Source organism: Carex rostrata, chromosome 24 (assembly GCF_964058835.1).
Source record: "Carex rostrata chromosome 24, lpCarRost1.2, whole genome shotgun sequence".
In the NCBI taxonomy this organism is placed as follows: domain Eukaryota; kingdom Viridiplantae; phylum Streptophyta; class Magnoliopsida; order Poales; family Cyperaceae; genus Carex; species Carex rostrata.
Genome location: NC_135941.1, coordinates 5,746,103 through 5,758,816, shown reverse-complemented (window position 1 = coordinate 5,758,816; position 12,714 = coordinate 5,746,103). Strand labels below are relative to the sequence as shown.

At 30.8% G+C, this 12,714-nt stretch overlaps 2 protein-coding genes and 1 long non-coding RNA gene across 3 annotated transcripts; 2 read left to right on the top strand and 1 right to left on the bottom strand.

Annotated features, from left to right (window-relative positions):
* Nucleotides 1-1,172: 1,172 nt before the first annotated feature.
* On the bottom strand, nucleotides 1,173-2,237 carry LOC144575581 (uncharacterized). Its single transcript, XR_013518472.1, has 2 exons — nucleotides 2,101-2,237; nucleotides 1,173-1,627 (listed from the first exon to the last, which is right to left on the bottom strand). It is a non-coding gene; the product is annotated as an uncharacterized LOC144575581 (long non-coding RNA).
* A 39-nt stretch (nucleotides 2,238-2,276) lies between these two features.
* Nucleotides 2,277-4,729, top strand: LOC144575294 (NAC domain-containing protein 48-like). Its single transcript, XM_078325384.1, has 2 exons — nucleotides 2,277-2,282; nucleotides 4,256-4,729. The coding sequence occupies exons 1-2, from the start codon at nucleotides 2,277-2,279 to the stop codon at nucleotides 4,727-4,729; spliced, it is 480 nt and encodes a 159-aa protein (XP_078181510.1).
* A 4,952-nt stretch (nucleotides 4,730-9,681) lies between these two features.
* Nucleotides 9,682-11,061, top strand: LOC144575292 (F-box/FBD/LRR-repeat protein At1g13570-like). Its single transcript, XM_078325383.1, has 2 exons — nucleotides 9,682-10,512; nucleotides 10,900-11,061. The coding sequence occupies exons 1-2, from the start codon at nucleotides 9,682-9,684 to the stop codon at nucleotides 11,059-11,061; spliced, it is 993 nt and encodes a 330-aa protein (XP_078181509.1).
* The last annotated feature ends 1,653 nt before the right edge of the window (nucleotides 11,062-12,714 follow it).

Genomic DNA, 12,714 nt, shown 5'->3' with positions numbered 1-12,714 from the left:
TTTATTTTAATTTTTAAGTTTTAAATTTTGAGTTATTAAAGTTTTTAAAAATAGAGGCATGATGGAGGCACAAAAAATGGAGGCATTTGAATCCTCGTTTAAAAAAAGTTTAAATAATTTAAAAAAATATGGAAAAATGTTCAAACAATTGGGAATAAAGTAAGTTTCTATTTTGGTAATCTCCATTTTTTTCTTTCTTTGCGCTGTGCTTTTTTGGTTTAGTTTTTACATTTTATGTGTTATTTTCGGTTTTTTAAAAATTTCGTTACATGTATTAATTAAATAGAAAAAATATGAAACATTGTGTCAGAATAGGGAACTTACTCAAAAAATATATTGCTAATATTCATTTTTTTCCAGGCTTCGGAACGGTTCCGTTTAACATCATAGGTAAAGTTAAAAAAATGAAAATTAGTTATTATATTGCTTTCAAAACTTATAAATTGGCTACAAGTTATAATTACAACATAAACTTCCCTATGCAAATAATTTGGTAATTTTTTTAGAATTATTAGAATTATAATTCCCTCCCAAAAAAAAAACTAATTGACGGCTAAGATTAAACGCACAAAACACAAATAATGCAATACGCGGCAAATAGTTGGAGTTCACTCAGAGATGTCATGCGGCAAGAGTATTGTGTCCTCTCAGGAACCAAACTTAAGTACAATACTCCCATCCGGGCCAAAAGAAATAAGGTGCTTCTAATTGGCCAGTTTTGAAATAAAGAGAACTTGAGAAACGGGCATTTAATTTGGTAGCACAGAAGCGAGGCCTTGCATGGTCCAATCAAAAGGCTTTCGATTTACAAATTAAGAAACCACATGGAGCGAGGGATTGAACATCAAAAATAAAAATAAAAAAAAACCGTGCCGTGTTTCATATTATCCCTTGCCACTGGTGTTAATTTGCACTGTATTGACAAGTCTTGTTTGTACCATGTTAAACCGTACCGATTTTATCATTTTCCAGAACATCCTTACAAATACAACACAGACACATTCAGACACAACACGTCTAACACCACATATCGTGTTTAGCCATGTCCTTGCGTGGGCACGACCGTCATGCCCCATTCAGATGTTAAGTGTTTACAATTCACAATGCACCAACATGTTCGAAGGGACCACACAACCCCCAGAAAGTATTTTTAAAGAAACCCAATACGTTTCGTTCATGTTCTCTCAAGAACCACACCAAGTGTCTCATTTACATGAATAGATCAATTAACACGAGATAAAAAAAAAAAAAAACTAATCCCAATATGTCGCATACCAATCTCAAACTCTCCCAACAAACAAAGGTTTATCATGAAGGTACAAAGGATGATTACATGTACAAATGCCTATAGCTTTTGGAGGCCCAACAAAAAAAACTGCAGCTCTCCAAAGGTGCAATTTTATACATAAACACACAAAACCAAGTTGGCAGCTGCAAATAGCTTTTCTATTAAAAAAAGTTACCCAGGAAAAGCGCCCCCTCTCAACTTATTAGCAACATGCAAAAGATGGTCCATATTTGACAGAGGATAATTCTGTAGAAGTTTCAAATTTGCAGTGAAATCACCTGCCAAGAGGCGCCTTCTGACGAGTATCAGCATTGCACAACAAATTCGTAACAATGTTTCCTTCACAATTAAAAACAAAAGGAGAACAATGAGCAGATGACTAAGCAGCCGATAATTCAGTTATTGTAAAGGTATGTTAAACACTGTATATACTCAAAATTTCCCCACTTTTTTGTTTCATATATTTAGAAGAAATAAAAAAGGTTTGATTATACAATTCAGAAAAAAATAACATATATACCTTGGTTACATGAACTCAAATTGAAGTCTCGATCAATACAATTGAGATTTTAATATTACATGAGGCTAAGATTCCATAATTGAAGGAATTGGTGATGGATAAAAAAAAAGTGCGATTAATTGGTTGTAGCAAACAAATTGACTTCTAAAAGTGAAATCACTGTGACATCCACAATTTGAAGCCTTTCCTTTTTGACTTCTAAAAAGTTAATGCCAAACTAGTCTTAACAGTCCAAATAATCACCGTGACATCCACAAGACCAGAAGGAATCCAAAAGGACAATTAAACAAACCTGAGGTCCCTCAGGGTCTCCTAAAAGAGTGTCCCAGATACGCAGGCACTCGATGAAATCAAATTCCTGTGTTAAAAGCAATGTAATCCATCGAAATGCATAGAACTGAGGGTTCACCTGGAAGTACAACAGAACAAGATAACAAGAAAGCAATTACACCAACTTCAATATAATACATGCAGGTATGTCCACTAAACTCGTCTAGTTCTTATTTTAGATAAGTTGAAGCTCAGTACAAATGAGATTTAATTGAGAGCTTTGGTAATTTTCCAGCCAGAAAAAAATAACTCCCTAGTTTTGCTATTTCAGACTTTGCTAGGGGAATGAGGAATGCAAGGAATAAAATAACCTTTCCATCCCCGTAAGTTTGACAAGGGTATAGGTATTAAATTTTATATGAGAATTTCATCCTTTAAAATCAGAGAGGATACAGACATGAGAAAGACCGAATGAGAAAGAAACATCCACTATAAACAAGGTAATCAAAATTTTTTTAATTAATCGGCTGATTATTCCCGATTGATCGCTTGGCGGTACCATGTCTGTCCGATAACCGCATACCGTTATTTACAACATTGTTCTATATAGTTGTGCACTATCAATCATCATTTGTACACTTTTAAGCGTGTTGTAAAAAACGTCTGTTTAAGTCAATTAATTGGTTAATTAGTCGTTGGCGGTGATCAAACCGTGTTGTAAAAAACATTTGTTTATTTCTGATTATGCCTGATTATTCCTGATTAATCGCCTGTCCGTCCGACAACCGCGTACCTTTATTTACATCACTGTTTTTTAGTGTTAAAACAAAATATTTAATTCTTGAGGATATTCATCTAAGTATCAACTAGTACCCAAAAAGTGGGCTCCACAGTAGCAAATCAGTGGGCCTTGTTAGGCCCAGAAAGGGATACATCAATGTGCCGACTTGTTGTTTTCAAATTGCGTCAAGTGGGGCCAGGGACCCACTAATATATATCGTCTCATTATTGGTTTGCTATTATGATATTTTATAATAATTTAGTGGGCCCAAGTGCCTAACTTAGAAAGTTCTTCGCGTTTTATCACTGTATTTTATTGGTACCACTAGTATCTTACGGCTTTAATTTACCCACTTGACCACTTGGTATAAATTATTACAACCTTTGCGGCTACTTTTACAAGAATAAATTAATAAATAATTGCACCTAATTATTTTTGTGGTACCCGTAATGCACTTGATATTATTTCTGTAACTACTTTCTACTAATTCTTGAGGCTACTTTTTAGAAAAATAAATTTAAAACGATATGTTTTGAGACTTTTTTTTCTCTGCATGACTATATCATTGAAAAAAAAATCTTTATATGCACATAAAATTTTCAAATAGAAATATATAAGTAAATTACTTTTTACTATTAAATGGGGAAAAAAAAGATTTTGCACTAGAAACTCAAAAATGAGGTGCATATATATATTTTTTCCATTGAAAGTCAATAGACGATACAAACTAGTTGCTATACAAGATTAGACAATCAGTGTCTGTGAAAACATACAGCGGTAATCAAATAAAAACGTACATGATAAGTGCATTATGTGGGTACACAATTAGATTATCTTTCTTTGATTGGAGTGATAGGAGCTCAGCGATTGTTACCTAGCTGTAAATCTGTAATCAAATAAAATGAGGTGCATGCTGGTGTATCTGGGAGAAAGGAAGCTTCGTAATAAACAATTATTTTTTATATAAAAAAAAGGTTGCTGTCGATTGTGTGAACGCATTTGATTCTCACACCTCCTTTCAAGTACTTGTCGTTATGGGCTCTTGAAAATGGCCTTTAGGAGTCATTATTGGCAAATAGGGCTTTTATTATATTTTAGTTACTTTCCTTATCTCATCATCAGCATCGACATAAAGTAGAGAAAGTGATGTATATGTAATATCCACTTTATTATGGTAGTTCGTTGTATCAATTCCTAATCTTGATCATTGAGACCAATAAAATGCTTGTTTGTATTCCCCCCCAAACTGTAGAACAACTTGCTCTATATTTATTTGGATTTTAAATATTGCTCAAAACTGGATTTAATTTTTAAATTAATTGAGCTCTGTATTTATTTCAACCTCTCATATATTTGGAAACCTAACCCATGTTTTTATTACTTTTTTTCTGTACAGCTGGATGACTGGGTACTATGCCGAATCTACAACAAGAAAGGCGGATCTGACAAACCCGAAAAATTTCAAGACCGAAAACCAGTAGGTCTTACACCAATGATGAACCAATCATGCCTGTCGCCTCCTGAGCAAAAACCCATTTTGCCCCTACACATGAAACACACACAACCTAACATGCCAAACAGAGCCGATTTCACATCCTTCGAGCCGCAATCCGATTCAATACCAAGACTCAACACCGACTCGAGCTGCTCAGAGCACGTGTTGTCTCCTGAGTTCACGTGCGAGAGAGAGGTGCAGAGTCAGCCCAGTAGGATGACGGATTGGGAGAGAACATTTGAAGACCCTCTTGTATCTGCTCCGATGTTGAATTCGCTTGAACCGACTAGTTCATTCGGGTTGGGTTCGAATGGGTTTGGTAATAATGACCCAATGTTGCAGGATATTTTGATGTATTTGGGGAAGCCCTTTTGAAGGATGTTTGTGTTCGGAACAGCTTGATCGACTTGGTGGGACCCGATGAGCCACAAATTGGTTGGAGAAAATTGGAGGGTATTGAGTATTGGAGAGAAGGAATATAACTGGATGGATATTACAAGAAATTTTTTTTTGAGATGATTACAAGAAGATAATTGGTCCAGTGCTCATGTGGGTTGATTAATGATATAGCAAGATATTATCATCACTGCCTTGTTGATGAAACTATGATATATCATTATTGTTGGTGACGATGATATCGGGTTGACGGGAGATGGTGGCGATGATATCGGGTTGGGCTGAGTCAGATCAGGTAGAGAAGTCGGTGTAAATATAACCGGTATATATTTTAGAAAAAATGTAGTAATTAAGGGAGAAAATTGGGGGAAAAAAAGAAGAAGACATTTTGGTATATGTCTTTTGATGCAAATTACCAATGTTGGTAATTAATATATAAAAAGGTCGGTTGTTGGTTTGGTTTATTAGCCAATGTAGAAATACAAAGGTTCAATGCTACTATCATATTTATTTAGAAAAAAATGTTGTTTTTGTTTAGTCTTTGATCCTTTTCTTAAAAATTTTTGTTCTAGTTTTTCGGTGTATTTTGGAAAAGAATGGTCATTTTATTGTTTAATGGTTGTTGAATTTGGAATGTAAACATGTTGTTCAGATTTCAGTGAGATTGTTAATTCGATTTATTATAGTCGGTTATAAAATTTTTAATCTATATTTAATTAATTAAGATAAAATCATTCAATTTGAAATTTTGTGAAAAAATCTTCAATAGAGATAAAATTTGGTTATGTACATAATTTCAATATGTCGATCAAATTTAGCTATTTGAATCAACCATTTAAATCTTCAAAAATTGATAGTATAAACTTTGAACCATAAAAGTTCGCGAACCCATTTTGATCGAACCAGGCTAGGTTTGAGTTTAGTTTGAATTAATTTCGAACCGAACCTGGTTTGGTTCGTTTCAATTCGAACCCATTTCGAATCGAATTAAACTCGAATCAAACCCGAATCGAATCACAAACTACGAATTTTTTTGCCGGTCCTAATAATTTGGTGCATGTTTTTACAATTGTAAGTTCGTGAAAAGTAAAAAAAATATTACCAAAATAAATAAAATTAAAATTGTGAAAACTTTTTTAATAATATATTTACATTATACATAAATACGGTGCAATTTTTTTAAAAAAAAAGTTGTTATAATCAGGTGGGTTTCAAGGATTAAAGGTTTTGTTTGGGATATATATTTGATCTTCTTCTTTTCTTCTTCTTTTAATGATGGTTTTTCTCACCGTATTGGACAAAAGTTGAATCTAATAATTTATCACTTGAGCTATTAAAATATACGATGAAGTAACTTTTAAATTGCAACAAAACTTAATATACAATATATCTAAACTATAGATAACATATTTATAATTTTATTTCTTTTATTTTGATAACTGTTGTGCCATTTTCAATTAGATATTATTGTCAAAGGTTAAATGGAGCTCTCCGTTGCCTTTTAAATTTTAATTAAGAAGATACAGGGTGGTACGACCTCCACGGAATAATGGAGGCGCGAGGCAAATTAATCAATGACTAAAGACCAATTGAGCCGATTTTTCTATTAATAGGAAAATAAATAAAAAATAACGAGAAGGATGAATGATTTTGGAGAAATTTTGAAATTTAAGAACACTGTATGATTTATAATGGTAATCTTCCCGACATCGCTAATTTAAAAAAGAAAAAAAACGGATGCTATGATCCATAATATCCAACACTAGCAAAAAAATTTCTCATTTCACATATTGTAACTGTTTGAAAATGTGAAATTATGAAGTTTGTTTTTTTATGTCGGACATTTGTATTGTATAACTTAAAAATATGAAGCTCAATTGTAAATCAGTATTTGAGACAAATGAAAAGATTTCGTTAGTTTTTTCTAGTTCTCAAATGTATTCTTTGATTGTAAATTTAGAGAGTGCAGAGACTATTTTTTTATTGTAAATAAATAAAATTAAAGCTGTGTATGTATTAAAATCTATAGAGAGCAGGCACTCTTGGTTTGAAATGTAATACGATAAAAATAAAAAAAATAAAAAAATGTCTATGTATTAAAATCTATATATAGATGTCCACTCTAAAATATATTGGTGTGGTTTCAAACGATAAATTCTAACTGTTGAAATCCTTTAACTTACGAATGATGAGTTTACATGCAAACAAAAAAAAAATTAAATTATTTTTTTATAGAGTCAAGTGGTCAAAATTAGAAGGTGTATAAATTCATTTTTTAAACGCCTTTTTAACCACTTGACTCTATAATTTTTTTTTTTTTTAAGTTATACATTACAAATGTCCGACATAAAAAACAAACTTCATAACTTCACATTTTCAAACAGTTACAATATGCGAAATGAGAATTTTTTTTTGCTAGTGTTGGACATTATGGATCATAACGTCCATTTTTTTTTAAAAAATTAGCGATGTTGAGAAGATTACAAGTTAGATTATAAAGACGTTATAGTCCATAACATCCCGCAGAAATTATAAATCATAATATTTCAGAAATATTTTGTTACCTTAGAGGATATAGATTCTATGTGACTATACAGAGTGCATATTGAAGTACTATGAATTAATATGTTCATTTTTAAAGTTCAAACAATTGATTTGAACTGTTTAACATGATTTTCATATGGAATGTACTTGCTGATTAAAGTTTATATATTTTTTAGAATTTTTTGCTATTTTTTATGACTGATAGAAAATCACTACTTTTAATGGTCTATTAATTTTCTTTAGATTAAGTGGTTTTCGAACTATCTAAAAAATAGTAAAAAATTTCTAAAAAATGTAAAATTTGATTACAGGTACATTTTCATATGGAGATTATGTTAAATGGTACAAACCGACTATTTGAACTTTGAAAATAAAGATATTGCATTTATAATACTGATTAATTTTGTGCTATGCATAGGTTATACTGTAGCCTCACACCATACTTGTATATATCAAATTGAGAAAAAATTAATTATAAATATTATCTACAAAATATACACAATTAAAATTATTGTCTAATCGATTGTATTGCGCACTGAACTTAAAGTACTATGGTTCTCTCGTGATGCAAATTTAGAGATGAGATGATCAATTGATCAATCTGGTTCTGCCACGGTTGGATTCTACGAAACATCTTTGCTAGCATGCAATTGTATGTTGAAAACTAATCTCTCAAATTAAGATAATTCTACTATACCTATAACTTTTATAGAACCCATTAATTTAATACTCTGAAAAATATTGCATAATAATAATATTAGAAGTGTCATGCAATTTGATTTGGGAAAAAGTAGTTGAAAAAAAAAATCTTGAATAGAGATAAAATTTGGTTACGTAGGTACATAATTTCAATATGTAGATCAAATTTAGCTATTTGAATCAACTATTTAAATCTTCAAAAATTGATAGTATAAACTGTACAATACCAATACCGACAGAAAAGTGATATATATAGTACTACAACCTCATTCTATAAATATATAATATAGTATATATATGAAATTTTTTATTCTTAAATTAGTATATTCCGAGATACCTTTTCTATTGTTAGTATTCTTTGTTCATTTTTTTTTCAAATAAAAGAGTTTTGAGATTATTTAGTTCATTGAATACCCCCCCCCCCCCCCCCCCCCCCCCCCCCCCCCCCACACACACACACACACACACACTTATTGATTATGATCTCTTTCTATGTGCCCACTCTTTGGCTCTGAACCACAAGTTTGTTCTCCAAATTAATCATTTTTTTATGTATTTAGACTTAGCTACATATAACTCATTGCACAAATAGAGAAAAAAAAAAATCACCATAAAAATTTACTTTTTATACACTCCGATTTGAGAGTGACGACCATAAAAAATTACCGAGTAATATGTTCAGCGACATCACCTCTTCTTCATTCCTCTCCCATTCTGTTACTTTTTTATTTTTCTCTTTTGGAACAAATAAACATATCTCATCAGGTATGACCTCGTCACTTCTTCCCTTCCCTCCCCTCCCCTTTTTTTTTTTTAATACAAGCAAGACCAAACTATTCAATTTCTTTTCACAATTTTTTTTGTATTTTTGTATTTTTACTTTTTACTGTTGAGAATGTCAAAATAATTTGATTGCATACAACAATAGAAATTGTCATAATAAAAGATTCAAGTTGTGGATGTATTTGTCATCATGTAAGATGTATCAAATTTGATTCGCTTCGGAAATTATTTGATTATTGAAGACTGTTATTGCTAGTAAATAAATCTGATCAAATTTAATACATATTCAATATAAATTGTGAAATAACGTCTATATTTGTTTCTTTTGATTTGGAAGCATTGTGATGTAGCTTACAAAGGAAATACTTTTTATCGTATCAGATCCTGAAGAAAATTGGGTTTAAAATAATATTTTCTTATATAAATCCCTAACAAAGTTCTTTGTCAGTAATATCCTAGAGATACTTTTCCCCTGTTGCATCAGAAATTCTTCGTAATTCAGCATAGATTGTGATTAAATTTTTGTCTCTGGCTCTCATATTAAAGAACTACAAATTTGAAAATTTAAAAGAACAAATATATGCTTCTATTGACATTGAATAAGATGCAATGTTTTGATCAGTTCTTTGTAACAGTAAGCATTGTATGCAGGGGTTGTTCTTTTTTTTTTTTTTACAATTTATGGAATACGCCCACTTCAGTTCCAGACCAATATAATAATATTTTTTTGGATTGAAACTTTCTAATTAACTCCTAAAATAGTTCCTAAAATAGTGGCAGGTTAAAGGTACAACGGCACCTTCAGTTATCGTTGCGAATTTTCCAAGACCATTCAGTTCTCATCTGAGTTCCTACTTGCACGAGTAGATGTCGATTGCACAACTCGACTTGTAATTTTTCATAAAATGACTGAATCTCAACTTAAGGAAGCAATTACTTCTGATGATGATATTATTAGCAGTCTTCCTGAATACATTAGAGAGAAATTTCTTGTTCACTTACCAGTAAAAGAAGCTGTGAGAACATGCATCTTATCCAAAGATTGGAGGTACACTTGGTCAACAATTCCGGATTTGGTTGTAGATGTTGGTAGAAGCTCAAATTCTGATCAATTGATAGCCGACGATGAGAATACAAAGATAATTAGATTTGTCGATCAGCTTCTCGCACGTCATAATGGTAATATACGCAAATTCAAGATCTATGGAATAACATATAGTCATATGGTTTTCGAAAACTGGATGTTTACCTTGTCAAAAAAGTACATCAGTGAAATAATTGTGCAGGGTGTTAATGAGAAGGAAACCCATATATTGCCTTATCATTTTTCCACTTGTTCAAACTTGAAATTTGTGGCATTGAGTTGTTGTCTAATCCTTGTGGACAAGGGGATGAACTTCAATGGATTTAAATTTCTACGTACTCTCGAGTTGAGGGATTGTATGATATTTGAAGATGAGCTAGCTGAACTCATCTCCAGCTGTCCTATGTTAGAGGAACTAACATTTTTTCAATCTAAACCTTATTATTGGGATATTATAATTTGTGCACCCAACCTCCGAGAACTGACAATTTGTAGCTGCATTGAACATATCTCTTTGCTAACTCCCAAGTTGATGAAAGCGAATTTTACTGTACCGTGCAGTCTGGAAGGGGTTACCACCAGTAATCTTATACAGTCACTTGGTTCGATATCTCATGTTCAGTCTCTTGGTATACACTGTGATTTTTTTTGGGTAAGATTGCATTAACTCGGACCCCTTTCTTATTTAGATCATTTTTTAAAATTGGTTGACAATCACAAATTATTATTTTCTTTGTACAAAACAAAAGTTTACCTAAAAAATTTACATTAGTGAGCCAAATAACAATAATTTTTCTAGCATGATGTCATTCTTGGATTTCTAGTATCAAGTCATTAAAAATCATTCTCTGCTTCTTTTTTTTCTTCCAATAATGGTGATCACCTGTTTCATTAATGCTGAAACACCTTGTTACCTTTAAAATTTACATCATTTATCTTAGAAACCGTAAACAAAAGTTCATTTTGCAAACACTGCTATCATATTTGGATTATAAAAATATGGAGAAATATCTTACTGTTATTTTTTTTGGTAATATAGGAGTCATGGACTGGGAAGTATCCACCAGCACCGAAATTTTACCACCTAATGATAATTGTCATGATTTTAGACCCGTTGAAGCGGCACTTGAATACTATGCTTTACTTGTTTCAGAATGTTCCAAAACTACGCAAACTCATAGTATTTGTTAGTCAAATTTAAACTTTTTCAATTTTTAATTTTTATCCTTCTTCATATATATATATACATATATATATGAGGAAGGTTCAAATGCCTCCATGTTTTTGTGCCTCCATCATGCCTCCATCTCTCTTCATCATTTTCAAAGTTCAAACAGTCGATCCGAACCGCTCAACCTAACCTCCATACTAAAATATGTTTGGAGACTAAAAGATGGGTATCAGAAAAGATGGGTATCAGAAAAGAAACTGAAGAAATCAAATTCGATTCTGAAAAGTTAGGTGCTTCATGGGCTGGGCCAGTGAATAAGGAAAACACTGAATTCAGGTTTTTTGTTTTTGGATAAAAGTGGGCATAACCCACCAATTTTATTATTGAAATCAGAAAATAGCTATAAAATACTTATTTTAGTAGAATTGTTCTTACAAGATCTATAGGAAAAAAAAAAAGAGAAATGTTCCTGTACCCTGAGCCATCAAACCCATCTATAGGAAAAAAAAACACTTGATTTCAGATGTTAACAAATTTCACTATTTTTTGATGGGATGATGAAATATGCAAACTTGAAAAATCAGTTTCTATTTTTAGAACAAAAAACCATTAATGAAAAATATCTTTATTTTTGAACACACTCATTTTTACACAGTTCTTGATATAAATATGCATACCAATTTTATTAATATAATAAACAAAATATATACAGTTATTATATAATGTTATTTCACCATTCATCATTTCATGTAATTGACTAGAAAAAAACAATAAATGCAAAATTTAAAAGAAAATGTTTTACATTAGAGAAGAAACACTTTTACTTTTCTTGTTTATAAAGGGAAATAATCAAAAATCGATAATTAAAAATTTAAATGCAAAACCTATTAACAAAAATTGAATATCAAATAAGCTTTTTCAAAATAATATACGACTAGTTAACAACAAGAGCTTACCCTACTCAAAAACTAAATGTCATGTTGATTAAAACTTTAAAACTTAATATTTTCTTAATTTTTATAATTAATTAATGGGGTTGGGCTTAGATTTTTTTAGTTTATTTTATTTATCTTATTTTGGATTAATTTTGGAGAACCATATAATTCAAATGTCCACTCAAAAATATTTTAAAAAGTTTAGCAATTTTAATCAGTCATATTTTGTTATTATTCTCTAATATCTTGTTGTTAAGTAAGCTTGAAGTAAATATTTTTCAATTTGTGTTTTTGTTTACTGATTTTTTTAATTATTTATAGGCCAAAAGATAATACTAGCCAAAATTTCATATGTATATATTATATGGTTATAATATTCTGTATGTGGATTTTTATATTTGTAACTCATAACTTATGTATGAGCTCCTCACATAAAACTCTCCATAAAGACATGCATTTGAAATGAGTCTTTAAGTAATACATGGACAATACAAGTGTACGTATTTAAAACGATAATAAAATAATATTGTACATATATAATATATTAACAAGCTTAATGACGGTAAATATTATAAAAAAAGAGTAAAAATGTTATAAATAATAATTTTTTGCAACAATTAAATTGTGAAGTAATGGTTATACAATAAGTCATCAATTTTTTTTTCTCTACGGAAAATGAAAATAATGGACTTAACTATAAAAAATAATAAAAACTATAAAAATTGCTCGCATCGGTTAATGCTTAGTG